Source organism: Kwoniella shandongensis, chromosome 3 (genome assembly GCF_008629635.2).
Source record: "Kwoniella shandongensis chromosome 3, complete sequence".
NCBI classification, from domain to species: Eukaryota; Fungi; Basidiomycota; class Tremellomycetes; order Tremellales; family Cryptococcaceae; genus Kwoniella; species Kwoniella shandongensis.
Window position 1 is genome coordinate 1,494,831 of NC_089289.1, and position 26,886 is coordinate 1,521,716.

A 26,886-nucleotide genomic window follows, 5' to 3' on the forward strand; every position below is an offset into this window, starting at 1 on the left:
ACGGAGCTTGGGCAATCCTCCCTTCCTCTACCCTTTTGGTCATATTGTTCTCGGATTCGATTTTTGATCGTGTTGTAACTTTATGTCGTCATGGATGGTGTACATCTTCTCACGGACTGTTGGGACGAGCGCGAGTATCGCAAACGTGTTGCGAAAGCGACAGTGAAGCAAAGCAGTTGGAGACATCAAACGAGGCGTGGTGTCAGGCAGATTGAGCTGCACTTTGTTGCCATGGGCTCAACATGTTGCAATCTGCCCTTTGCGTTTCCAGTTGAGTCCAGTCCACCGCTGTAGTCCAGCTCCTGTCCTGCATGTCTGTCAACCCGTAGCATACGTAGCATGCATAGATCTCCCAGGTCATCTATCGGCCTTCATCGGTCGGGTCCCCCACATGTATGCCACTGCCGCACGTACGACCGTGAGAAAGTTTACACGTTATAGCCGGTGACTTACCCCCAAAGTTGAACCATCAGTTCCTCTTTTACGTCGTCATACGATCCCCCATCATCAACAACATCGCAACTTCGCTTAAACACTTACCCACATTCACATTCATATCACAGATAGTAGTCCGATCTATCTATCTATCATCGTGATCGATCCGCCATAACGTCCTTCTTGACTCTCACTCCTTTCAGAGCATCTCGCTCAACCCTTTCTTCCGTTACTTCGACTTCACGAAGTCCAACTCGCACAACCACTTTCCGCATCCGCACTTCGATAAACGCATATCGCAGTTTCTCGATCAATTCTACAAAGATGGGTAAGGAGAAAGTAGCCATTATCGGTTCTGGTAACTGGTCAGTAACTCATTCGCTCTTTTGATATGATCGGGATTGACAGAGCTGATGATGTGTGCTGCTCATTAGGGGATCGGCAATTGCCAGATTGGCCGGATTGAACGTTAGTAAACACACAGATGTGTTTGATGATTCGCGAGTCCCGATCTGGGTGTTTGAAGAGGATGTGAGTGGGCTGTATCATCTCACTCCATGCCACTCAGCGGCTGTGTTCCTATTACCCTTCCTCCAGTTTGCCCTGTTCGGCTTAGCAGTTACATGAGAGCGAATGCCAAGACAGCTGCAGAGCTCAACTTAGCGGGCTTGTGGAACTGCGCTGATATGATATCTCTTCACTTCCCCAGTTCGAGGGCAAAAAACTTACCGAAATCATCAACGAGTCTCACGAGAACAAGAAATACTTGCCTGGAATTCAGCTCCCTGAGAATGTGGTTGCTATTCCGGATCTGGAAGAGGCCGTGAAGGATGCGACGGCATTGGTCTTCGTCATGCCTCATCAGTGTGAGTGGCCCTTGCGCTATCTAGGAGCTGTATTGTCTGCTCGTTGGGCACAGGTCATGTTGGGTTGGAAAATGTGTAGAAGAAGAAAGATCGGTCATTGAGTGCGGAGGCTGATGCTAAAGCGGGTGTATAGTCTTGGCGAAGACGTTGGACATCCTGGATGGGAAGGTGAACAAGAACGCCAAGGCCATTACGCTTATCAAGGTAAGCCATCCATTCCCTCTTATCAGCTGTCAATCTACTTGAGTATACCTTTATGGTCATGTCGCTGATCCACCGCGGTACACTTGCAGGGTGTCGAAGTCAAAGGCGCCGATATCCACATCTTCGCCGATGTCATCGAGAAACGACTTGGTATTTCCACCTCGGCCTTGAGCGGAGCCAACATCGCCAACGAAGTTGCAAAGGATACGTTCTCTGAAACTACTGTTGGATATAGGACAGAGGAGGACGGCAAGTTGTGGCAGAAGTTGTTCCGTGAGTGTGGCTGCCAGGATCCCAAGACGCAAACGCGAAGTCTCAAAACGACGAGCGTCAGAGGACGAGACGACGTCGGGAGAAGAGCCGCGAGGGATGGACCAACCGACGCTAATACACTTACTTGCATTCGCAGAAACGCCCAACTTCAAGGTCCAACTCATCGATGACGTGAGTTTATTAAGCTCAATACATTTCTGTCGGCTGCTTACTAACGTGCGTACCCTCAGGTCGCCGGTGTCAGTCTTTGTGGAGCTCTCAAGAACATCGTCGCTGTTGCGGCGGGCTTCGTCGATGGTCTTGGCTACGGAGACAACTCGAAAGGTGTGATACACATATTTCGCTTGCTCTTCCGCTCTAGGTTGCAATAAGACTGACTCGTCATCACACAGCTGCTATCATGCGTATCGGTCTGTTGGAGATGAAGCACTTCTGTCAGGAGTTTTTCGACAATGTCAAGGAGGAATCGTTCTTGCAGGAGAGCTCAGGTGTGGCTGATGTCATCACTTCTTGTGAGTAATGACTTTGAGGGGTGGCATGCGGCTTCACCCACTGATCTGAATAGAATGCTAACTCTTGCTCAGGTTTGGGTGGTAGGAACAAGAGAGTTGCAGAGGCGTTCGTCAAAGAGAAGAAGGTGAGTGAAGGTGAAGTGGTTGCAAGTGTCGCGCTGACATGGGAGCAGCCTTTTGACGAGCTCGAGAAGAAGATGCTGAACGGACAGAGTAAGTGTTTCTACGCCGCTACTATTTTTGAAGCTTTGCTGATCCTCTTCCAACCCGTTTGCAGAGCTCCAAGGTATCCACACCGTGAGTTGGCTGTGGTTAATGGATGGCGTTGTCATCCTCGTTCCTGACACTCTCCCTGATAGGCCAAGGACGTCCACGTCTTCCTCAAAGAGAGAGACAGAATAGGTGCCTACCCGTTGTTCGACAAAGTCTACCAAATCTCATGGGAGGACTTGCCCGTGGCGAAGCTCACTGAGGGTTTGTGATATCCTCAGAGTGATCCGGGTTTTGGAACATAGTGAAAGATATGACGAAAAGTAAACACCGATCGATAGCACAGAACAATTACATTAGATACATTTCGCATGTTTATAGATGTCAAACAGATGCAACGAGCAGTTCATTGTATGGTTCGTCTCACGACGCAGGGGGGCTGGGTAGGGTTGCTGAAGGGTCGATTACACAAGTTGGCGGAAGGTTAGGCTGATTCGTCCTTTTTGTATCTTCGGTTCTTTAGGTATTTCGTGCTGAAGGCAAAGGGGAAACACTATATGATCAGCACCTGGGAGACCACGATGTGACGGTCCTATTTCAATTCACTTTCCAATATTCTTGTGTGCGACCTGGAGAGATGGGGAATATTGTGAGCGCAAGTAAACCTGTGCGTTCAGGATCCTTGACAGGACAGCTCACCTTGCATGACCACCAAACTCCCATTGCCAAGTCTGCGAATGCTCATTGCCCATCAGCGAGCGTATACAGACAACCTTCACTCAAGGTGGACAACGACAGACAGGACACTCACATCCACTTGACGTTTTTCCTTCCTTCCAGTCCTATCTCTTCAATATTTGCTTTCGTCCCAGACTTTCGAGCTTTGCTGGGTAATCTTGGTGACATGATGAATGTCCGTTCTGCACCTAGACTGACACTTGCAATAACTAGGTTGTTCAGATTATCCGAGTGTCTCCTACAATAACGAAACATAAGCCATGTCAGTCAAGCGTGGAAATTCCGTTATGCTTAACGTATATCCCTCAGACCTAATTGTTCTTCACTCACCCAATATATACACTCCCATCATCATACCTATTCAACATGACATGATTGAACCTCACCCCTAACTCAACTTCCAACCTTAATCGTATATTCTCCAATATTGGCGGGAAAGGATAATGCATCGTTATTGAAGAGCCGGAATATGATAGTTCTGCGTTGGGTGTGGTGGAGTATGCTGCGATCTGACGAGATTGGGGGAATGTACGACCGTATAGCTTGAGCGTGGGTTGATCTTTGGAGGATTTAGCATGATCGGTGTAGGTCTGATGATGAGGTTGGGAGACTTACACCCTGAGAAGCAAAAGGGAGATGGTGTCAGCTGTTTGTTTGTCTTACCACCACAAGACCTAGTTCAGCTGGTCAACTCACAAGTGTCCAGGTTGATCAGCTCGTCATACCATCTCTGTGCCTCGTCGACCGCTATAAACTGCGACGTGCATCAAATGGAATATCAGCTAACGATCAGTTGTTTCCCCTCATTTGTTGACGATGTCGGATGCAGCTTCTTCGTACGACGCCAGATGACCCACCTCGGGTTGATAATACACATCCCCACCATACCCTAGCCCGTCTACCTTCCATCGCTCCACGAACGACTTCAAGCTAACCTGCTGAAACTCGTCTGTCGGGCTAAATTCCTTCTTCCGACCACCACCACCACCAGAGCTAGACTTCTTAACTCTTTTGATCGGCTCATCCGCGATGTCGGATAGTGACGAAGCTGAAGATGAAGATGCTCGTCGCTTGGGCGCCATCGTGCGCGTGCGTCGTTTGAAGCTGGGTGCAGTAGTGAAATACAAGAGAAGAGATGTAACGATCTTGAGCTTCCGTCCTTGTAATTGCCGGTCAATCGATGTGGAGGTAGATATGTCGTCAGGCACGGATCATTTGTCTGCGAGAGAGAAATAATGTATTGGGTTGGCCACCAAGCGGGTATTTGATAGTCTTCCCACACCCTCTCCGTCGTCATTGACCTCATCAGACAGACCAATCAAGCAGTCATAACAATACCCAGCAGCGACAGAATATACAGCTATCCCAAAAATGTCTTTGGCCGACTTGGCCGAATCGCCTTCCTCTTCTTCCACCTCTTCATCTTCTTCCGCTTCATCGTCCCGAATATCACTTACAATACCCACTTCGCTCCTTATCTTACCTACGACAGCGGCGCTCATCGGTCTATCGATCGGTGTAGTACGAGGTGGGAATAAAGCGAGATTGAGATTTTTGGCGGAGAACGCTCATAGACAACCAAAGACAGTCCAAGGTTGGGTAAGTCACACTTTCTAGTATTGCAATGACCATATCCCATAAGAAGCACTCTCTTCATTGCTTGGACCTGGCCTTGCACTCTCACCCACGGATCGTACTTGCGCTGAAGAAGGCTGATTCTCTTCTTGTTCTAGTACTTCTACACCAAAACTCGAAATTATCGTGTATTCTTCGGTGCTCTTCGATCAGGTGGGAAGTACGCTCTGGGTCTAGGCGGAGCTACAGCAGGTTATTTTCTCGTCGACGAGAGCGTTGGATGGACACGAGAACGGTTGTTTGGACCTAAAGGCGATGTCGCGCCACAATTGGATGATGAGGATGAGGAAGAGGAGGGGATATATCGGAAGACGGGATGGAGGAAGGGGCAGGTCATGTGGGAAGATGGGGCAGCTGCTGGAGGTTTGTTGGGGTTGGTAGTGGGTACAGCATGTAAGTTGCTCTCAGCTGTAAAAAGTAAACGACGGAGACTCAGGTCAGAGCTGGGTGGTCGGCATCGGTGCAAGAGCTGTAGCCTTGGCTGCAGTCGAGGTGGATATGGTGTATAGTATAATAGCAAGGAGGAGTAGCCGATGTGTCAACGAGCTGACCAGTTTGCTTTCTACTCGCCCGCAGATCGTCTCCCTCGACCCCTGTTTATCCGTTCGGTCCTCATGGGCACCATCCTAGGAGGCACCACATCAGCTATGCAAATCGCCCAAGCGCACATTGGTAAACTCCGAGATGAGCAAGAACGAGCCGAACGACTGGCTACCAAAGCCGAAGCGAACGCTGCTATTGCGTCAATAACGGAGGAAGTGGGACCTGCTTTGGCTCTAAGGGGAGGAGGAAGCAATACGGAGCCGGCGACAATTTAGTCTACAGCAGCAGAGGTGGCGATGGAGGGTATGGAAGGTGGAGTAAAGGAGGAAGCACAGGGGTGGTGGACAAGATTAAAAGGCTTTGTAGGCGCCTGAGGTGTCTGATATGATACATGCATGGATTGGGCTGTAGCGCGATGTGTACAAGTGGTGACATGTGCGGAAGACAAATGTATGAAAGGTCGTCAATGGTTATAGAACCGCTGGGCGGATCTCGTGGCGATGCGGTTGAGACTACGCGGAGCGGTTATCGCTCTCGCTGATTTAAGCAGCTACTGGAGCTGATTGGGTTGGTGCTGGAGCAGCAGGAGCACTAGCCGTTTTGGATGCAGGCACTTTCGCAGCTCGACTGTCTGCACAGACATCGCCGAAGTCTATGATGGGATAATCTCGATCAGTGAGCTGTCAAGTCAAGGTCCGACACAAGTTGGAGATAACGGAGAACGAGAAAGGAGCTCAACATACCAGAGTTCCACCTGGCGACAATCTCACTCTCGTACAGATCCCCTTCTTTCCTTCCACCGCTCGATGCACTTGGGAGAGGACCAAGGCTTGAGGACGGGGTGATGTTTGATCGACGTTTAGAATCACGTTTACCTCGGACAATCTTGCGGGTCTACCAAGACGAAACCGGTCAGAACGAGCCACAAAGGGAAAGTCGGAGTGGATGACCTAACGGGAACCCGTATAGAAGAATGAGGGGGAGATCTGCCTGGCAAGAGGCTTCGCCGCTTGACTCACTTTGCTACTCCTCGGATCCAGCCTTGCCGGAAGACCCGAGCCCGAACCACTCCCTTGTCCTTGCTTCTCTTTCCCCTTACCACCCTCTTCCTTCTCCTCATCAGATTCCACATCCATTCCTATCCCTTCATCACTTCCTTCCCCTTCTCCTTCTCCCTCAGTCAACACGCCGTCATCCTCCATCCCCGCTCCATCCACCACGATACCGTCCGCACTCATCTCTGAATCTGAGCTTTGGTCACCTTGCAAATCAAGGTCCATCGTACTGTTCGCAAGCGGGTGAGTGGTCGAATGTCGTGTGGGAGAAGGAGGGTCGTTATCGTCCTCTGGTTGGAGCGATCGGATAGGTGTGTTGTTGTTTGATGAAGGGGGTGTGAGTTCGGCCATCGTGCTATGATTTGGGACAGCTTGGTTGTTATTGTGAGATTGACGAAGAGAAGAACGCAAATACGAGTAGGATATGGAGGTTGCGGACGAGGTGACGGTGTGGTGACACTAAGTGGAGGTCGGTCCGAGCGATGTCAGACACAGCGAGTATATAATGTTCACTTTCAACATTTCCAGCAACATACATCTGACAATAAACCGAGGCCGACTCAAGTAATACACGTACACCTAACAGACCTGCTCGGCTATCTACTCAAGCATACACTATCAATCATGTCAACTCTGCAACCTCAGATTCAAACGTATCACACCTCCCTCCCTTCCCCACTCCCTTCTTTCCCTTCATTCCAATTCCAACTCACCCGTCTCACTTCCACACTTATGATCTGGGTAGGAGCCGGTCCGCCCACTCAGCCAGGAGAAGAGGTCCCCACCGTCGGAGGTGGAGAGAAAAAATTGGCAGGAGATTGGAGTGTTGCTATGCCATCGCGAGGGGTGAGTGGGGAAGTGTTCCTTCCAGTCCCAATCTAATGCTCAAGAGAATTGGACGACGTATGCTGTGTGATTGGGAAGATCTCGTAGCGTGATACTGATGGATTGTACAGAATATACCGGTCACTGCTACACCGATATTACGATCTGGAACTTCAGATATTGCCTTACCGATGTCCCAACGATTAGGTGAGTCCACTTGCGTCTGGTACCTTACATGTTCCCCAAGAGCTGCACTCTGTCTTTTTTTAGATCGACTTTAGCTGACTCTCTTATTGTACGATGGTCACAGCACGCAAATTCCCTTCAAACCAAATTCACCTATCGCTCTCCCTCCCTCCATCGTTGACGAGTCAATCGGGTCCTTCGTTAGATCCCTACGCGAGCAAAGTGTTATTGGTTATGGAGAAGAAGTTGGGCAACTGGCTGAGTGAGGTCTTGGCAGAGGAGAAAGGGCTGTAAGCGCGTAGAGCACCGCGCGATAGGGAGGGCTCAAGCCAGGGGGATGAGGAAGAGAAGTACGCATAGCAGCCGTGTTTGTGAGATAGACCTATACCACGCATGTATGTATCATACCACTTTTGCAATTCATGATAGCATACCACTTGTGCAACCATCCGTAACAACATTACGAATACGAAAGCATTATAACATGCATGAAAACGAAAATCAACAGAAACAGTGTATCGTACCATTCATTCCATCACTCACCGTCAGGGCTGATCGTGTCATCATCATCAACACCGGTGTTAAAGATCGCGTTTACGACAAAATAAAGTTGACATTCTGTCTTTCCCCTTCTTTTACTCCATATACATCAACAACAACAACAATCGACAAATAACATCAACACACTCAGCTCGATTCGATACGTCCATCATGGCTGATGCACAATCCGCTCCTGCGAGTGGAGAAGAGACCACCACTACCGTGATCACTGCTACGACTCACTTGACTCTCCCAGCTCATCCTACACCATTAACGTACGATCAACTGAACCCCAAATCCATCCCTCACGAATTCTTCGGACCTATCGGTACAGGTGGTATCACCATCCTCGCCCCTCTGTTCACATACATCTTCTTCTACACATGTAACGATGCGGTGGGGTGTACCCCCACTTCGGTGGGAGGATGGAAACGTTCTTGGGAGTTGGTGGGGGACTTCCCAACGCAGGCTGGCAAGTTCTGGGATTGGAAAGCTGCAGCTGTTTATGGCGCTTGGTACGCTTTCTGTATAGCATGTTGGGCGATCTTGCCCGGAGATAAGATTGAGGGCAATCTGTTGAGAGATGGTACAAGGAAGGTTTACAAGATGAACGGTGAGTTTGCACCACCCCATTATGTTGTTTTGATCTTTGTCCTTCCCCATCTTCCTTTCCTGCCTTCGCTCTATGACCGTAACAACAAGCACTTTCTTAACTGCAACACTCATAGAAGAGTGACATCGCTGAACTCTTCGTTCTCTGCCTCTAGGCCTCTACACCCTCCTCCTTGCCCTCGGTATCTCCCTCGGTGTGATCCTTCAACCCGGCGGTATCCAAGCTTACACATGGCTCCACGACCACTGGGTCCCTCTTATCTCTGCGAGCTTGGTGATGGCGACGGCTCAAGCTGCATTCGTATATGTCTGGAGTTACTATTCCAGGGAGTTGTTGTCGCTCGGTGCGAACTCGGGCAATGTTGTTTACGATGTGAGTAGGAGATTGTTTCTATGTCTGCTGTTTTGGCGAAGCTTTAGATCTACCTTAGCAGAGCCGATTGACATCGCTGACACTATTTGTTATCTCACTCGCAGTTCTTCATGGGTCGGCCTCTCAACCCTCACCCTCCATTCTTCCCTTCCTTCGACCTCAAGACCTTCAACGAAGTTCGACCCGGTATGATTCTCTGGGTGTTGCTCAACATTTCCTGCGCTTGCGAGCAGTATGTCCGACTCGGTACACTCACCGATAGTATGTTGCTTGTATTGGTGTTTGAGGGATGGTACACTTTCGACTGTTTGATCCAAGAGGTGAGTCTATAGGTATCACTCCCAGCGAAAAGATACAAAGAATGGAATTGACCTCGTCATTTTAATGCTTTACAGCACACCATCCTCAACCAGATGGACATCACTACCGACGGTTTTGGCTTCATGCTCTCCTTTGGTGATCTTACCTGGGTGCCATTCACATACGGTCTTCAAGCTCGTTTCCTCGCTTTCAACCATGTCACCCTCGGTCCTGTTTGGACCGCTGTCATCGTCGCGATCGAGTCTGCGGGTATCTATATCTTCAGAACTGCGAACAATGAAAAGGGAAACTTCAGGGCCGGCAAGAACCCCAAGAGTGAGTGTGGGCAGCGCAGTGTTCTATGGGCGGGACCATCTATATCGAGGAAACATTAAGGCTGACTCAAACCGCGCCTCGTAGACCTCGAGTTCATGCAAACTGAGCGAGGGACAAGATTGTTAACTTCTGGCTGGTGGGGACGTTCAAGGCATCCCGTGAGTTAGCTGTGTATTCTGTTCGGTTTCGGATGTCAGCTGATGGTTGTTTGTCTGGTTATTTAGAATTACTTCGGTGACTGGCTTATTGCGTATGTCTCTGTCACTCACTGTTACTGATGGGTTCCGCTCACGTATTACCTATCATATAGCCTCGGATGGTGTCTCCCTACAGGGTTCCACACACCCCTGACTTATTACTACCTCGTCTTCTTCATCATCCTTCTCGTCCACAGGCAGATGAGAGACGACGAAGCTTGTAAAAAGAAGTACGGCAAGGACTGGGACAAGGTGAGTGCTGTGATGAGGTGCACTCTGCGCCGCGGCTGGGAAGTGATGACTTGGCGTGGAGGTGAGGGCTAACATCCGTGTGCTCTGCAGTACTGCGAGCTAGTCCCTTACAAGATCGTGCCATACGTCGTAAGTCTGAGAGCTAAAGATGATCATCGTGGAGTGGAACTGACAATCGGAACAGTACTAAACGCTTGGTTCAGGATCGAGGGACTGCAGACGAAGCGAGGGAAAAGTGGGGGCAGCGGGAAGCAACAAAGTGGACGGTGGAAGGTGACAACAAGGGAAACAGGGCGTGGACGGAAGGAAGAATGGGAAGCAAGCAAGCAATATCTGAAGGGATCGTGCTAGTTCAGATCACCTTACTATCTCGATTATAGTTTCTGAATAATTCATATATACATACATATACCGTCATGTGAGAAATGCAATCGATTCATCAGTGTCAGGTTGCAGAAACTGGCGTATGAGCTTGACATGCTGTGAGGAGTGATGTTTTCTTGCTTCTTCAATTCTTCATTCCAACACCAAACATGAATCGTTTGCCAAGTTGACAGTTCTCATACCGATTCGGTGCGAACTCCTGTTAGATCCATTGCAACCCAAGGATATCTCCCCAAACTGCTCGTCGTGTGATAGGAAATGGTGTCAATGCAATCCATCAGACCATCGTATCATACAAGACCCAACTCCAACTACTCCTAATGCTCCTACTCCTACTCCAAAGTCTAGTATGAAGCCTCGGGAGCGGCTTCCTGCTGAGGAGCGGCGGCGGCGGCGGGAGGGGGGATAGCCTGCACTTGGGGTTCCTTGTGCTCGGATCGGATCTCGATGGCAGCCTCGGGCTTGGGCCTGAGTAGGGGAAGAGTTTCAGTTTCCGTGTGACTGAGATGTATCAGGAAAGGATACTCACTCGACCATGTTGATGACGTCGGGAAGGTTCTTGGAAGGACCTTGCCTGCCCTCGGGGTCGTAAGGCTTCATGCTGTGGTAGAGGGGAAAAGCAATTAGCGTCGTGTTCCAACTGTACGTTGCGAACCGCTACGCGCTCCGCTCGTTCGCTCCACTCACATCTTAACCTTGATACCCAAAACACCCTGTCGGAGAAGGACGTGTCGGACGGCGTAGTCAATGTAGTCACGAGCGGGTTGACCGGAGTGGACCATGAAACCGTCGGTGAACTTCATGGACTTGGCACGAGCGGCACGGAGTTTACCGGAAACGACAACCTCACAACCCTTGGCACCGGACTCCATGACGAATCGAAGGACACCGTAACATGCTCTGTGAACAGTATATATCAGCTTGAGAACGAAACCTAGAGAAAAACAAACTGAACGCACCGTCGCATGGCAAGACCACCGAGGAGCTTGTACCTCAAAGACTCGGCCTGAGCAGTGGCGGAAAGACCTCGGAATTGGACCTTCTCGGCGTAAAGCTCGAGAGCGTTCTCGGGGAACTTGAACCTCTTCTCGACGAGAGCCTTGAGCTCTCTGATTCGTCGACCCTTGTCACCGAGAACCTCTTGGGTGTGGGTGGCACGGATGATGATCTCAGTTCGGGCGTGGGTGACTCGAACCTCACATCCAGAGTAACCCTCCTCGGCGAGTTCACGGGTGCTGTATGGGTGGGGTGATGATTGCGATTGAGTGATATGCGAGTTCGATATTTGGATATGATAGATCGAGCAAGGAAGAAGGAAGAAAGACAAGCATATCGTCAGCGATCCGACTCCTTACGTGTACTGCCTCTTCCTTCCATGTCCTCTTGCTCCATCATCACCCTTTCTCACTTCATCCTCCGATGCCATCTTCCCCGATCTTGCCCCTTCCCTCTGCCCATTTCTTTCAACACAAAACGCTATACTCACAAAAAGTCGTTGAGCTCGGCCTGGAAGACACCGTCGGCGACGAACTTTCTCTTCTTTGAGATTTGCTGAGAGGTGGCGGCCATCTTGAATTGATTTTTTTGATCGAGTCTTTTGACGATTAAAGGAAAGGAGAGAAAGATCTATGAACAGAAGCGTTAAAGGTGAATTCGATGGTTGCAGCCAAGCAGCGAGTGAGAGTGTGAGCAACGACGCAACGGTGAGAGGCAAGCAAGCCCAAACGACACAGAGTGCAATGCTACCAAACTGCCAATTCACACAAATCGTACAAAACGAGTTTCTCCTCGGCAAATTATTTCTTATTTCCGAACAGATGTAATGTGGCACTTTTGAAAAGATACTCTTGAACTGACGGGATCAAATGGAGAACCACTACTACAATATCAGGCTGCTTCTGTGTTTGATAGCGTATCAGTCTCACCTAACCCCCTGACCTCGCAGGCGCGAAGCGAAAGAAGCGAGAATGCAAGACATCAACTATTGTTTTGTGATTTCCTGTACTTCTTGCTCTCATTGCAACTCGACACCCCCCGTACTCAATGAAGATCAGCGTCAGACGGCCAAAGGCCAGTGAGATATTCGGGTCGTTCCTCGGCTTGTTGGATATCAAGCTTGGTAAGTCATTGCATTATTCAGTGCTGTGTTGTTATTTCATGCTCACGAATCCTGTGGTGTGGTTTGGTAGGTGCCGAGATCATCTTACTGTTCGGAGTGAGTTGTAGCGTCCGGACCGAACGGCGAACTGTCTCGCTAATTTCAGTCCCGATTGTAGCTCATCAACAAGGTCGCGGGACTGTATGGTCTGATCACAGTGTTAGTGGGAGGATCGTTTGTGCAACTACTGTACTATGCGTATTCGACCGGGACGTTGTTCGCTCTCTTATGGGGATTAAGAGTGGTCAAGTCTGTAAGTGGCGACCTCTTTTATGACAAACATGGGAGGCAATGCTGACATAGTCGTTATTTCTACTTTCATTTCATGCTATGACTTGGCTTTCGTGTATTTAGGAATCCGCCCACCCCACATTACTCCTCTCGCACTTGTACGCTCTCGACCACCTCATCGTCACCATATTCCACTACATCTTCTACCTCACATACTGGTACTCTGTCCCCCACGATGGAAGACGGACGATCAATTCACAAGCGCAACAAGATTTGATCGACCTGGCATTATCCCGAGGAGAGATCAGACAGCCTACAGAGGATCAGAGTGAGGCGTTGGATGAGTTGAGAGTTGCTCTTGCAGGGGAGATTTGGGAGGCCGAGAAGGGTTTCGCAGTCTGGACTTTGGTCATTGGGTGGTTTGTAAAGGTACGTTGGGGGTTCTGGAGTAGCTGTTTCACCATATCTATCGAACGAAGTCCTTTTCCATCTTTCCACTTGACGTTGACGGGTACGACGTGCGAGTGAAAGAAGGAAATGCTGATATCCATCCTTCTTACAGATCTACTTCATCCTCATATTATATTCCTACGCAGCCCATCTCGCCTCATCCACATATCACACCCTCCCCTTAACAGCACGAGGCAAAGCGACCCAAATCGCCCATCCCTCAAGCAACAACACCAACACATCAGAGGACGACCTCCAAGCGGAGATCGAACTGCAAAAAGCAGAACAAGAAGCGGAGGAGCGCAACGCGGGCGTGAGCGCAGGACCTTCGGGTAGTGGGAGTGGTTCAGGTCTAGCGAACGGGGAAGCTTCGGGCAGAGGGGGTAAAAAGAAGGGAGAAGATGATGAGGATTTCTCTTGGGATTAGAATAAAGAAATGTCACAATGAGATGTATATGAAGTGATGACTAAGTACGCGTCTGCCTTGATAGTGTTGTGTCATAGAACGCTCCTATCTTTGGTGTCCTCTTGCATGGCTCAGTTTAAGATGGGCCAAACGTAGAAAGTAAGGTAGATGAATTCTAGTTCGGCGTATTCGCGTGGCCATCACGTGATGTTCCTCCGACCAACGAGAAGTGGAAGATATAGTCTGTCATCGGCATCATTGCATCACTTCCATCCAGTGAATCAATCAACCCATATCGTTTTCTCCACCATTGCATCTTTCGTCAGGAGAGAGTTAGAGCGTATATAAACCGTCACCTACAGCTTAGACAACTAAGAAGCACATACGACCTGTATCTGTATATCTAAACAGTCCCGGTTTCTATCCACAAGACCTTTCCATCGTTGTTGCTTCACTCCATTACCCCGATATTCGCGTAACGCACCATGAAGCTCGTCAACAAGCATATAGAAAAAGACGGATCGGTACGTGATCACCTCTTAATCTGGATTAAGACATATGCTGACCTCCAAGCGTGATGCTTCACTTCACAGGGGTATGTCACACTTCGACCGGAAGATGATGAAGATATGTGGCATGTCTATAATTTGATTTCAGAGGTGAGTGAGCGTTCTCACTCTTGCTCTATTGTCTCTGTGCCTCGAACCCCTCAAAAACAATCTGGGATATGCATGTTCGTACGTATGGAAGAGGTGCTGATACTGCTCTTGCCTGGCTATAGGGAGATCGAGTTCGAGCTTTGGCTGTGCGAAGGGTACAGACTGTCTCTTCAACAGGATCATCCGATTCGTATAGAGTCAGGACAAACTTGACCTTGGAAGTGACCAAGGTGAGTGGCATGTTATTCTCATCTTCAGTCTTGACATTCCCCCTCTTGACCATCAACCCCGGTTCATACGTGTGGAACGACGTCTTCTGACTCCTTTGTTCCCCTGTGCTAGACGACATTCTCCCCCGCCGCTTCGAGCAGTCAAGCCAACGGCCAAGGGGAGAAGAAAGAGCCTACTGCTGCTTTACAGATCTCTGGAAAAGTGGTAGAGGAGAACGATTATGTGAAGCTGGGAGCGTATCATACATTGGATTTGGAAGGTGAGTGGACGTGGCCTTCACTTCATCACTCTGGGAAGTACGGATATCGAGAGATTTAGAAAGACTGGTCATACCTCTGCGAAGAGATCAAGGCGATTTCGAGATGCTCTGTGAACGGTAGCTAACGTTGTCATGTCAATTCAACTCCACAGCAAATCGCGATTTCAGATTGTCGAAAGCGACCGGATGGGATTCGGTAGCTCTGGAACGTATTGAGGAGAGCACGCAAGAAGGTCGAGGGGCGGAAGTGGGAGCTATTGTGTGTGGTGAAGGTGAGTAGGAAGATTACGAATGTTTTCTGGAATGAAGCACATCTAGTCTTTCAAGCGGGACTTGGGGTTTGATTGTTTTACGAGCCCATGCTAAGTCCGTTTCCAACGCTACAGGTACAGCTGCTATCTGCCTGCTGTCGGAACACATGACCGTGGTCAGACAACGCATCGACACTCCCGTTCCCAGGAAGAGAAAAGGCGGTACATCGGGCCATGATAAGGTCAGTTCAGCTGGTCGAGTCGGCTCGGAACGACGAATTAAGCTGAGCGTTGTGATATAGGCGGTGGAGAACTTTTTCTCGACAGTTTACCAGGCAGTTTTGCGTTTGATACCTTTCCAAACGCTCAAGGCTGTTGTCATTGCCAGTCCTGGATTTACTCGTGACTCGGTGAGTGCAGGCGCTCTTTAAGTCTGGTGGGCGCGATATCGGTAAGATCTTGACGCTGATGCCAAGTACACTATGTAGCTGTACGATTACATCTTCCAGCAAGCGACCTTGACATCCAACAAACCTCTCCTCGCATCGCGCTCCAAGTGGATCAAAGTGCATTCCAACACCTCGCATGTGCATGGACTGGTGGAGGCGTTGCGAGCGCCAGAGGTGGCCAAGATGTTACAAGGAGCGAAGTTCGCGAAGGAGGGCCTGGGACTTGATAAGTGAGTGTCATCTTTTTCGCAGGGCTTACGGGTCGTGAAGTTGCACCCCTCAATGAAAGTGGTGCTGATGAGACCTGTCTAGATTCCACAAGATGTTGGCGACCGACGAGCTTCGAGCCTGGTATGGACCTGAACATGTCGCTCTTGCGGTCGACAGAGGGGCAGTCGGTACTCTACTAATATCCGATGACTTGTTCCGGTCAGTCCATTCCTGTGTAGTTTTGGATGTGCTCGTTAGCTAACTTGCAATACGTGTCCAGATCATCCGATCCAGTCAAACGAAATAGCTATGTCCAGATGGTCGAAGATGTCAGAGCTCGAGGCGGAGAAGCGCTGATCTTCTCGTCGATGCACGAGAGTGGACAACAACTAAATCTCTTGACGGGTATCGCGGCGATCTTGACGTATCCTCTGGATGTTGAAGTAGTTGAAATGGAAGAAAGAGAGGAAAAGGAGAGGTTGGAGAAGGAACGGAGGGTGAAGAATGGTGAAGACGAGGAGCACGAGGAAGAAGATGAATGAGTACGGTCAAAAGGGGTGATATACAACAATAATTGCATGAATCGCGTGGTCGGCGACAGTTTTCAGTGCGGAGCTCTCTTCCAAGCCTCACAGGCTAAAAGGGTACTGCCCCTCCTCTGGCGTAAAAAGATTGCATATGATATTCTATAGTACTAAAGACTGTGCACTTATCTCCCCATCCATCCACCGTCGACGACGAGACATTCGCCGCTCACGTAGTCACTAGCCTTTGAAGCGAGGTAGACGATCGCACCCTCAAAGTCCGTAGGTGTACCCCATCGGCCGGCGGGGATACGTTCAAGAATCTGACGAGATCTGACGGGGTCGGCAATGAGAGCCTCGTTCATCTGCAAACGACGGGGAAGAGAAGCGTTAGTGAGTGTCACTCGCAGCGATTTAAGGAAACATGGAGAAAGCGGTTCAGCACTCACGTCCGTAGCAATGTAACCGGGAGCGATGGCGTTGACGTTGACGCCCTTGGAAGCCCAGCCGTTAGAGAATGATTTGACCTGGTGAGGGAGTAGGAAGGTCAGCAGCAGTAGGAAGACGTGGTGCGAGGAGGTCACACTTACAATACCTTGCACACCGTGCTTGGCAGCAGCGTAAGCGACGACGTTCAAACCACCTTGGTATGCTACCAAACTGGATACGTTGATGATCTTGCCCAAACCTCTCGGGTTACCGAAAGCGCCTCCCTCAGGAACCGGCTCGCCCGCAACCCCACCTCTTGATTCGAGCATATGTCTACCGGCGTCTCTTGTGATAGTGAAGACCGTATTCAAGTTGACTTGCAAAACCTCATTCCAATCGTTTTCTGGGAAGTTCTCAACGGGATGTCGTCTTTGGATACCACCGCAGTTAACGACGATATCGAGTGTTCGTCCGAGGTCTTTTGTGACGTGAGGGATGAGTTTGGCGACGTCTTCGGAGGAAGAGAGATCGCATACTACGATATCGGCCTTTCCACCAGCTGAAACGATGGTGTCTTTGGTGGTTGTGTTGGTGTCGTTTCGTTGGACAAGAATGATGTCGGCTCCAGCTTTGGACAAGGCGAGAGCCATACGAGCACCGATACCTCGAGTGGCACCGGTGATCCTACGCAGTGTATATGAGATTAGCGTTGTGCAACCGTACGACCGCAAGAGACAGGACACCAGAGGGCCAGATCATCTCCGAGGTTGGAGAAAAATGGGAGGAGCGGACGTGAACATCACTCACAAAGCGGTCTTGCCCTTGAGACCGAAGAGTTCGTCAATGTAAGAAGACATGGTGCGTGGTGTGTATGTACAGTTTGGGTTGAGGGGTAAGAAGAGGCTCGAACTACTGTATTTAGAGCTGAGCTATCACCCGCTCTTATACTTTTGTGTATCGAATGAACTCTCTACAACCTGCAACACCCGGTCCGAACTACCGGTAGCTACCGTCAATGGCCGATGTAGTATTCACCCGACCGGACAGAAGTCTTAGTGGGAGGGTCGGATACATTTTCCTTCTATATGGAGTGAGTAAATAGAGAAACATGAATTGATCCGCTCTTTTCTCGTCAGGAACGGGAGTATTTTCCTCGATGACGTTGAGGGAAGCGAGTATCCTGGCAGCTTATCTCTGACAACTCATATTGAAGGAACAGTCACGCTCGCTACGGTGAGGTGGTGCATCTTATCAGTAAATACTATGGGTACTCGTACATACTGTTGGGTACTCGCTCCATCACATGCAACATACTTACAGTACATGTGTCTGTCAAGCATATTATCCACTTGATCAACTTCAGAACAATTGGAGTATAGGAGACCTTACTACGCAAGCACGAATGGTCCAATCGAAGTGTAACTAGCTATCTCTTGTCCCTCCACTCGATCGAATCGCGTAAACGTAAACCCAACGAACCAGTTGAGCGAATTGCGTGACAAAAGAGGAACGAAATCAATCAACCACTTACGACGCGGGAAACGAAACAACTCGACTTGTCAACTTTGTTCTGCGGCTGCGGCAATACTGCTTCTGCTACTGCTACGAGGGAATATTATCAGATTGATTACAGCGATTGTTTTGTCAGCGGTTGTTGATATACTATAACCGACGACTTCCTTTCCCACCAGCCAACCAACAATACGGACCCCGTGCACGTTCCTTTCCGCTCGAGAAACGGTACCATCCAATCATTGCGGAACGACATCCTTTCTCGTAAAGTCAAGTGAAGCAAAGTAAAGTAAAGCCGCAAAACAAAATGCCAGCTCGTGATCCCAACAATTCACCGCATCTCCCTTCTACTCTCCCCTCGACTCATTCCCAATCACCAGTCTTGCCGACCCATTATCCCAATACCACCCTGTCTCCCTCGACATCGGGCTTTTCCGTCCACACTTCACATTCTGTCACGGCGACAAGTCTGCATAGTCCTCCTACACCGGAACACCGTCCTCAACAACCTGGAGCTGGATACTTCTCTCAGGTGTTGAGAAGAGTCAGTGGGAGTGCTGGTGTCCCATCTGGACCTAGTTCTTTGCAGCCTATGGAAGCTCCTGGTGGGAATGGAGCTTTTCAAGATGATCCCGCAGCTTTGGCAGAGAGACATCATGGAAAGATGAACAACGGAGAATCGACTGAAGAGTGAGTATTCGTCTGTCCTCTGATTGACATGACGTCTATTGTGTATCCGTGAACTAAGCCCTGATTTACGCACAGACGATCATACAGTATACCTTCTCATGGATCTGGATCTACCTCTTCCCAAGCAATTCGAGACTCTACAGCTCGACTCGCTTCGATGTCTTTTTCGTCTCGACCACGAGCATTCTCCTCAACTTCTGGCGGAGATGCAGGTTCCTCCTCATTCCACTTCCAGTCGTCTGTGTCTCCACTTGCATCGACAAGACATCCTTCAACGTCGTTCTCTTCCGCTAGTCACCATGGGACTGAACATCGACCATTAAACCCCAGTCACTTGAACCCCGCAGCAGCTGCTGGTACAAAGATCCCTACCGTCCACGAGCAGATCTCGGACGATATCTCTCCTCCCAAAGCGGGTTTCCCAGCTTCACCGTATACACATGGCAAATCGGGATTGAGTATGATGCTCGAGAGGGACAAAGAGGACAGGAAAGCGAAAGAACAGGATGCCGCAGATGCCACTGCGGATGACACGGAGGAACCACAAGATGATGGTACCCCTATGCAAAAGAAGGGCAGCGATATCGCGGAAGAGAGCGACGAAGATAGGTCAGGCGACAAAACACCTATGCCTCGTCGAGCTTCTCTAGCTGCTGACGGCCCTGACGGCGGATCGGAGGGCTCTCGAAGAGCTTCTGCCAGCTCTCTCAGACGGTTCCTTGCTGACGGAAATGCCCGAGAAGATGTGGAGAGCGCGACCGAAAGTACGCCCCTACTCGGTGGTGGTGGTGGTGGAGAGGGGAAGAAGAGATCATGGGGCGGTCAGGCAGTAGCCGATTTCGGAAGGTGGAAGAACAGTCTGTCGAAAGTGTCAGCAAAGGACGTCGCGAGGGGTGCTGTTGTGGAGCCCATCAAGACTCTTCCTTCGGTCATCCTGGGATTGCTACTGAACGTCTTGGACGGTGTCAGTTACGGTATGATCCTGTGAGTTGCCTGGTTTCTACACACTCAGTGTAGAGCAGTGACTGACACCAATTATAGTTTCCCCGCGAACGCCGTCTTCGTCGATTTTGGCTCTCTCGGTGTATCGATGTTCTTCGTCTCGTGCGTACAGTTATGCTGGACCTCGGATCTAGCTCACCTGTTTCTTTCTGCTACAGATGTATCGTCTCTCAGCTCGTCTTCTCGCTGGGCGGCAGTATTTTCCCCGGAGGTAACGGTTCGATGATGATCGAGGCCGTTCCTTTCTTCCACATCCTGGTCAACATCATCGAAAACGTGGTTGGAGATGATGATAGGGCGATCATAGCGACCACAATGGTGTCGTTCGCGTTCAGCTCGATCTTGACAGGTAAGTAGTTACAATTCGCACTTCCGGTGAGCGGTCAGTTGAGACTGGTTGCAGGACTCGTATTCTTCGCTCTTGGTGCTTTCAAGCTTGGAGGTCTCATTGGATACTTCCCTCGACATATCCTCGTGGGGTAAGTTACCCGCCGTACTTTTTCGATGACCTAAGCTCATGGCCCTTTCAGGTGTATTGGCGGTGTCGGTATCTTCTTGATCGAGACAGGACTTGAAGTCTCCAGAGGACTGAAAGAAGAAGGGTTCGAGTACAATCTCGCAACGTTGAAGCTATTCTTCGAATCATGGCACGTCGTCGCTCTTTGGACGATCCCGCTCGCTCTTGCCATCCTCTTGCGAGTGATCACCCATTTCTACCATCATCAACTTATCTTCCCAGCATACTTTTTCGTCATCCCCGTGATCTTCTACATAGTCGTGGTGATTGGGCGATGGGATATGACGACGTTGAGGAATGCAGGTTGGGTATTTGACGTGGGAAAAAATACACAAGCCTGGTGGAAGTTCTACACTTACTTTGTAAGCTCCCTCCCATCTTCATGTGTACCCAAACAAGGCGGTTGTTGACTTTGTGAACTTTCAGGATTTCCGTAAAACGAATTGGGAAGCTTTCTGGGCAGCCATGCCTACACAGCTTGCGTTGGTCTTCTTTGGTATCCTTCACGTGCCTCTCAACGTGAGTTCCGATACCGAGATCTGGTATGATCAGATTGACTGACAACTATTTGTTTGTCAATGCCGATAGGTCCCTGCGCTCGGTGTATCGCTCAGCGAAGATAACGTTAAGCTCGATCGAGAACTGCTCGCACATGGCGCTTCCAACATGCTGGCAGGATTGACGGGAACCGTGAGCTATCTCAGATGAACTTATCGAGCTGGCACTGATGTTGACTCCCGCAGGTTCCAAACTATTTGACCTATGTCAACACCGTGTTGTGTGAGTTGCTCCAGAGACGAGTAGTCTTGCTCGAAAAATTGACATTCCATGCAGTCTATCGAGTTGGCGGTGGCTCGAGGTTATCGGGTCTCATGCTCGCTGCGGCTACTGCTGCTATCATGATGGTTGGACCTGCTGTCATTGCAAACTTGCGTGCGTTTTTTCCTATGCACATACAGGACTGATGGCTGACGTATATACAGCTGTGATGGTTGTTGGCGCTCTGATCTTCGTCCTGGGTATCGACCTCACCATCGAGGCTGTGTGGGACACTCGTCACCGCGTCAACAGAATGGAATACATCACCATATGGGCGATCGCTATTGGTATGACAATGTATGTGTTGTTTCTACGATTCCCCGACGCGAATGCTTACGAGACGACTCTGTAGCTTTGACTTCGTCATCGGTTTGTTGTTCGGTATCATCCTTGCGTGTATCTTTTTCGTCGTGCAAAGCTCTAGACGAAAGGCCATCCGAACGGTCTTCAATGGCTCAACGGCCAAGTCAACCGTCAGGAGACCTAGACCGCAACGAGCATTCTTGCAACAAGTTGGATCGCAGACATATGTTATGAAACTGCAAGGTTTCCGTAAGTCTCTTCAGCTCAACTGTAAAGTACCGAAAGCTAATTGAGACTGTTCTAGTGTTCTTCGGTACTATTACTCATGTCGAAGATGAGATCCGAAAGCTCCTCGATCTTGCAAAATGGCAACACAGCCCCATCCGATTCCTCATTATCGATTTCGACCTCGTGCACGGTCTCGACTTCTCCTCCGCAGAAGCCTTTGTCCGTGTTCAGCGACTGTTATCCGCAAAAGACGTCTTGCTCATCCTTTGTGGAGCCAAGCCGAATGGTTTGGTAGGAACGGCATTGCAAGGCGTTGATCTGTGGGCGGATAGAGAAGGGACTAGAGTTGAGGTGTTTGAAAGGCTGAATGATGCGCTGGAGTGGACTGAGAACGCTTATCTGTGAGTGGGCGGAATGATCGGTCGGAAACGCCGAGAAGTTGACATCATTTTGTCCTTAGAACCGCATTCTACGAGAATCAACAGTACATCGAGAACGAAGCTGCGGCGAAGGTGATCGATTTCCCTAAAATCTCCAAGCCGCCCTTCTCGCTTGCAGAGTCGTTCCAGAACAGTCCCAGGAGGAGCCATTTGGTCAAAGCGGGTGGTGATACACTGCCTCATAGTGAGTGAATGCGACAAGCTTGCCGACAGGCATGTGCTAATGAGAGCTTCTTGCCACTATCAGCTGGCTTCGCTCCTCCTGCCAGTCGAGATCCTTCGCCCGAATCCGACTCTGCTCCTAAACAACCATTGTCCATCCTCCTCCAGACATTCGGCTCGTATATCGACGACGGCACACCGGACCGTTCCTTCTTCTCTCAACTATGTCCATACTTTGTGCAGAAGTCAATCATGTCTGGCGACACCCTCTGGCAGCAGAATGACCCAGCGGACGGACTATATGTCATCGAGATAGGATGTCTTCGTGCGACCTACGCATACGATGATCATACCTCCTTGGTACAAGAGACGATGGTCGCTGGTACGATTGCTGGAGACTTGTCGACATTGAGCGAGACGAAGAGGACATGTACGGTAGTCGCGGAGAGGGATTGCGTATTGTGGAAGTTGGATAAGAAGGGGTTAGAGAAGATGGAGAAGGAGAAGGCCGATGTGGCAAGGAGGTTCATCAAGATTGTATTGAAAGCTGTCGCAGAGGAACAGGACGTCCTAGCATCGCATCTCATTGCGGTATTATCGTAGTCTGTGGACGGTGTGGGGATGGCATTGGACGTAATTGCCGTCGATGTAGAGAGGAAGAGCGAACGAGGGAGGAGTTGTGGTAGACGACAAGAGAGTGTGATGCGCATAAGAATGATCAAATGTCGATAAATGCATTGCATGGTATCTTTTAGCTTGTAGCCTGTTTTCGATGACGTCTATTGTACACTAAACTTGAGGAATACATGAGCTCACCTTTCGCTGCGTTCATATCGTCTGATGAGATAAATCAGTGCAAGATACTTCTGTACTGCGTACTCGAGTGCTGATACTGCATTGCAAGGTCAAAGGTCTCAAAGATAAGATTGTGAAGATCTACTAATTAAAACGATTGACGCCTTCCCGAGTCTAGTGCAGATCTTGACGCCTCCGCCACGGCACGGCACGAGATGATCCGCATCATTTCGAACGTCATCTTTCGTCGGATGGCTATCAATTTAGAATATTCATAAATCATTTGCGATGTGCGTGTTGTCTTCGAAGGCGTTGTGAATAGAGTGAGAGTTCGCTGGATCGAAGCATGTACGTTGGAGACTTGATCATAGAATAGAAGATGACGATCGGTTGGAATGTATGTTCCGTACAATGTGATAAGTTACGATTGTCATCTCCCTTTTTTTTCCAAAAGTGTGATATCTTGGTGCATACGACCACATTTCATCTATGTCGCGAACTCGCCAGTCAACCAGTCTGACCCAGTCTTAGACGAAAGGGAACCGACCGACCATCTCCACCTCGGCCTCGATCGCTTTCACTGACCGCTCGGTACATTTCACCGTCGGCTATATTACTCATCGTCAGTGAGATGAGCGCTTGGACCTTGTGCCACAACCAATCGATCAACTCGGCCGAGGTCGAGAAAAGGACATGCCACCCATCTTATCAGATGAAGGAAGGGTACCCATGCGGCTGTGTTGGGTGTTGGGTGTTGGTGTACATTGAGCATTGTGCTCCACAGTACAACATGAAACGAGACCAAAAAACGCTTGGATCTGCTTCTTCTTGTGTGCGCCACAAACCACTAGTCTCGTTTCAAGTCGAGTCCAAGTCAAGTCGTATGTGGATAGATGACTTGACAACGAACTCGATCTGCACGGTGCAGAAAGCAATCGCGTCTCGAGGGGAAAACCTGCCTCTTGCGTCACGACGTGGTTAGGTGAACCGAACGACCGAAAGTGAGACTTTCTCGGCATGCCGAAAGATATTTGATTGTCGTATTAGCAAATGTCACGTCAAGCTTCAGATGTATACGTCAACGATGCAATTCAAGGTTGGTTGCGATGTATGATCGTCGTATCGACTCGAAGTGGTGTGTGCGTTGGTGGTCAGTAGGCTCGATGGTTCGTTATCTCTGTACAATAGCTTCGGAGACAAGAATAAGTGAGTCCGAACCTAGGTCGTCCCCGCAGAAGTGGTGTGCGTAGTCAAGCCGTTCTTCTGTACTGGACTCTCTCTAGATGGTTTGGTCTAATGTGAGCACATGGTACGCCCTACCCCAACCCATCCCCGTCGATCATTAATCAGGAACAACAAGAATCAGTTACAACTTTCAAGCTCTGCTTCATTACCCGTCTCTCCCTCTCGCTCGCCGAGTCCGGTTTATCAGGAATATTCAAAATCGTACATAGGACATAACGTAACAAAGGTCTTGAAAAATGACAACGCGTCTCTTTTGGTAGTCAAACCCTAATTTGGAATCGAATCCGTATCGTAGGGATCGTGCCTCGATACACTCTGTTCGTTCGTTCAATTGTACCAGAGACACAAGGAGGAAACTCTGATTTGATTCAGCTTCCGATATCGATCTGGACGTTGACGTGCCTGTAACATTATCGTTCTAGCATCAAACACAACCCAAGAGGCTCGGGCTCATGTTCTACTCGGTCGAGACGGACTGGGCCAAACTAGACTCCAGACCCATCCCATACGGACACGGTCGAGTGCGACAAGTTGCATGTGTATATTGCTACAATATCCAGTCCAAATATAGCCAGGCGACACCTTGTATCGGTTGTCTCGTGCCTTTCTTTGTCGCGATGAAGGCGGGATTGACCAAACCCAATGGATGGGACTACGACTCATCGGGTCCTGATCAGCACACAGGGCATTCTGCTCTAGCGGATGAACCAGCAAGCCAAACCAAAATTTGTCACAACCGATGAGAGGACAGACAAGGCACCATCGGGTCGGTCGACTGCGCTGCTATCTCACTATCTTACTCGTCCTACCAGACAGACCAAATTCAACCCAAAAGCGAAAGGGTTTAATACTTGACTACTACTACGATTTGTAAACCGTGATAGGTTGAGGTTCTCCATTTTAGCTTCGATTAGTCAGGTACCTCTTTTTCCCTCCCTCTGCCTGCAGATGTGAACCCTTTCCTCATCGTGTAGGTAAGACAAAAGTCCGGTTCGTGCCTGAACAAACGAAATCTGCCGTACTAACAGTAACCCGACGACGACGCGATTGTTACTGCCAACCCCAGAAGCAAAGGGTGAGACTAGACCAGCACTACGAACAGTCAGATAGCCGGAAGTAGGTAGAATGTGCCTGGAAGTGTTGAGAGACTGTCCGATCCTTCTTTGTCATTTTTACATACAACGCAAACTTGAACCTTCCGTAAGCACATTTTGTTGTATGCAAACCCCCTCCGTTGGAGAAAGAGCACGCAAGCACAGAGAGAGAGAGAGAAGAGTGAAGGTCTCGTATAATTAGTAACCTATTATCGTTGTCGAGATGATACATGCAAAGAAAAGACAGGGTCCAGGGAAACCATCATTGATTCTAGCCATTCCCTTTGAACACCTGTCTCTCTAATAATGATCTCTCTTCTTCTGCCGCGATCAAAATAGAGAGAAAAGAAACAACGTAAACGGACGGTGTGTACCCCCCTCTTCCACCCCTCATCCCCCTGCTCCCCCCGCCGTCAGCGGCTCCCTCCTACCGTATTGCTTTTGTAATAAAGCAATAAAGCAGCAGAGAAGTAAAAATACAAAGGCAGTCAGGCCTTTGCAACTAGCAACTAGGGCTCTGGTGCCTTTGGGAGAACATCAATCAATAATATTATTATTCTTTCGCGTAACCCAAACCAAACTAAATCCATCCCATTGACCCCCCCGTTATATCCCGGTCAACGACATACCTCTTGCCCTTTTGCTCGTCGTCTTCGTCGTCGCTATTACAATTATCGCTGTTGGCACCTTCTCGTTGCTCCTCGTTACTGTTTACATCCTATAGACAAAGTTCAGGAAGGGAACATATCTCACGTTCAGCATCCAGCATCCCCAACACGTTACGAACGCCTTCGGTGATCTTGTCCATCCCTATCGTTCCTGTTCATCATCATCTTCAGCCACAAGAATCATCGAGTCGTCGCTACACAGTTCTATAGTTGTTCGACGTCTCAAGTTTCAACCGAAAGCCATTGAACAGCTCAGAAACTCACTTCGCAAGTATCGACACCGCCTCGCTCGTTCATACTACTCAGTCGTTGCTCGATAACTGACGGGACATCGCCAATCAACCTCCGCGCCGTCACCTCTTAGTCAATCTTGGTCACGCCTCGGACATCTTCGTTGAACGGCTTTATTGTGTATAGACTCTAGGAGCATCACTCACTGCCTTGTTGGAGGAATAGGCCTTTAGAAATCTGTGTCAGGAGAACGTCGAAAAAGAAAAAGACAGGGACATTGGAGTTCGGCCTTTGAACATTGACAGACACCGAGCTAAGTGAGTCTTCATATCAACGTATTTGGCACCGACAAAGTGATCGAACGCTCATTCATCTGCCACACAAACAGACCCCTCACATCGTCTTGGTTATTGATCAACTAGCCACCAATCGAGACAGGAAAGCGTA

General features: G+C 49.4%; 11 protein-coding genes across 11 annotated transcripts; 7 read left to right on the top strand and 4 right to left on the bottom strand.

Moving 5' to 3' along the window:
* Positions 1 to 759: 759 nt before the first annotated feature.
* Positions 760 to 2,772, top strand: CI109_101903 (glycerol-3-phosphate dehydrogenase (NAD(+)); the record flags this gene model as incomplete). Its single annotated transcript, XM_032007894.1, has 12 exons — positions 760 to 800; positions 870 to 966; positions 1,145 to 1,301; positions 1,435 to 1,505; positions 1,595 to 1,778; positions 1,915 to 1,949; positions 2,009 to 2,102; positions 2,171 to 2,290; positions 2,363 to 2,415; positions 2,464 to 2,503; positions 2,568 to 2,587; positions 2,650 to 2,772. The coding sequence occupies 12 exons, from the start codon at positions 760 to 762 to the stop codon at positions 2,770 to 2,772; spliced, it is 1,035 nt and encodes a 344-aa protein (XP_031857832.1).
* A 192-nt stretch (positions 2,773 to 2,964) lies between these two features.
* On the bottom strand, positions 2,965 to 4,320 carry CI109_101904 (uncharacterized protein; the record flags this gene model as incomplete). Its single annotated transcript, XM_032007895.2, has 7 exons — positions 2,965 to 3,033; positions 3,107 to 3,129; positions 3,200 to 3,231; positions 3,312 to 3,476; positions 3,569 to 3,848; positions 3,935 to 3,992; positions 4,096 to 4,320. The coding sequence occupies 7 exons, from the start codon at positions 4,318 to 4,320 to the stop codon at positions 2,965 to 2,967; spliced, it is 852 nt and encodes a 283-aa protein (XP_031857833.2).
* A 289-nt stretch (positions 4,321 to 4,609) lies between these two features.
* Positions 4,610 to 5,691, top strand: CI109_101905 (uncharacterized protein; the record flags this gene model as incomplete). Its single annotated transcript, XM_032007896.1, has 3 exons — positions 4,610 to 4,837; positions 4,972 to 5,266; positions 5,450 to 5,691. The coding sequence occupies 3 exons, from the start codon at positions 4,610 to 4,612 to the stop codon at positions 5,689 to 5,691; spliced, it is 765 nt and encodes a 254-aa protein (XP_031857834.1).
* A 267-nt stretch (positions 5,692 to 5,958) lies between these two features.
* Positions 5,959 to 6,822, bottom strand: CI109_101906 (uncharacterized protein; the record flags this gene model as incomplete). The annotated part of the gene is made up of 3 exons (XM_032007897.1): positions 5,959 to 6,068; positions 6,160 to 6,310; positions 6,436 to 6,822. The coding sequence occupies 3 exons, from the start codon at positions 6,820 to 6,822 to the stop codon at positions 5,959 to 5,961; spliced, it is 648 nt and encodes a 215-aa protein (XP_031857835.1).
* Positions 6,823 to 7,095: 273 nt separating this feature from the next.
* Positions 7,096 to 7,776, top strand: CI109_101907 (uncharacterized protein; the record flags this gene model as incomplete). The annotated part of the gene is made up of 3 exons (XM_032007898.1): positions 7,096 to 7,317; positions 7,428 to 7,503; positions 7,607 to 7,776. The coding sequence occupies 3 exons, from the start codon at positions 7,096 to 7,098 to the stop codon at positions 7,774 to 7,776; spliced, it is 468 nt and encodes a 155-aa protein (XP_031857836.1).
* A 417-nt stretch (positions 7,777 to 8,193) lies between these two features.
* On the top strand, positions 8,194 to 10,472 carry CI109_101908 (uncharacterized protein; the record flags this gene model as incomplete). The annotated part of the gene is made up of 9 exons (XM_065967052.1): positions 8,194 to 8,635; positions 8,790 to 9,007; positions 9,112 to 9,327; positions 9,403 to 9,643; positions 9,728 to 9,801; positions 9,868 to 9,893; positions 9,954 to 10,092; positions 10,183 to 10,221; positions 10,296 to 10,472. 9 exons carry the CDS (start codon positions 8,194 to 8,196, stop codon positions 10,470 to 10,472), a joined length of 1,572 nt encoding a protein of 523 aa, XP_065823124.1.
* Positions 10,473 to 10,820: 348 nt separating this feature from the next.
* CI109_101909 (40S ribosomal protein uS3) lies at positions 10,821 to 12,045 on the bottom strand (the record flags this gene model as incomplete). The annotated part of the gene is made up of 5 exons (XM_032007900.1): positions 10,821 to 10,944; positions 11,006 to 11,077; positions 11,164 to 11,376; positions 11,436 to 11,711; positions 11,963 to 12,045. 5 exons carry the CDS (start codon positions 12,043 to 12,045, stop codon positions 10,821 to 10,823), a joined length of 768 nt encoding a protein of 255 aa, XP_031857838.1.
* Positions 12,046 to 12,519: 474 nt separating this feature from the next.
* On the top strand, positions 12,520 to 13,742 carry CI109_101910 (uncharacterized protein; the record flags this gene model as incomplete). Its single annotated transcript, XM_032007901.1, has 5 exons — positions 12,520 to 12,595; positions 12,666 to 12,691; positions 12,753 to 12,887; positions 12,989 to 13,294; positions 13,428 to 13,742. The coding sequence occupies 5 exons, from the start codon at positions 12,520 to 12,522 to the stop codon at positions 13,740 to 13,742; spliced, it is 858 nt and encodes a 285-aa protein (XP_031857839.1).
* A 464-nt stretch (positions 13,743 to 14,206) lies between these two features.
* On the top strand, positions 14,207 to 16,322 carry CI109_101911 (mRNA surveillance protein pelota; the record flags this gene model as incomplete). The annotated part of the gene is made up of 10 exons (XM_032007902.1): positions 14,207 to 14,245; positions 14,315 to 14,380; positions 14,503 to 14,610; positions 14,723 to 14,870; positions 15,023 to 15,142; positions 15,257 to 15,363; positions 15,424 to 15,531; positions 15,610 to 15,800; positions 15,883 to 15,999; positions 16,061 to 16,322. The coding sequence occupies 10 exons, from the start codon at positions 14,207 to 14,209 to the stop codon at positions 16,320 to 16,322; spliced, it is 1,266 nt and encodes a 421-aa protein (XP_031857840.1).
* Positions 16,323 to 16,489: 167 nt separating this feature from the next.
* CI109_101912 (uncharacterized protein) lies at positions 16,490 to 17,590 on the bottom strand (the record flags this gene model as incomplete). The annotated part of the gene is made up of 4 exons (XM_032007903.1): positions 16,490 to 16,669; positions 16,754 to 16,831; positions 16,895 to 17,417; positions 17,541 to 17,590. The coding sequence occupies 4 exons, from the start codon at positions 17,588 to 17,590 to the stop codon at positions 16,490 to 16,492; spliced, it is 831 nt and encodes a 276-aa protein (XP_031857841.1).
* A 962-nt stretch (positions 17,591 to 18,552) lies between these two features.
* Positions 18,553 to 23,009, top strand: CI109_101913 (uncharacterized protein; the record flags this gene model as incomplete). Its single annotated transcript, XM_032007904.1, has 15 exons — positions 18,553 to 18,935; positions 19,011 to 19,919; positions 19,977 to 20,039; positions 20,096 to 20,286; positions 20,341 to 20,416; positions 20,468 to 20,816; positions 20,881 to 20,973; positions 21,043 to 21,144; positions 21,198 to 21,234; positions 21,289 to 21,387; positions 21,438 to 21,570; positions 21,626 to 21,825; positions 21,881 to 22,205; positions 22,265 to 22,428; positions 22,492 to 23,009. The coding sequence occupies 15 exons, from the start codon at positions 18,553 to 18,555 to the stop codon at positions 23,007 to 23,009; spliced, it is 3,642 nt and encodes a 1,213-aa protein (XP_031857842.1).
* Positions 23,010 to 26,886: the final 3,877 nt, after the last annotated feature.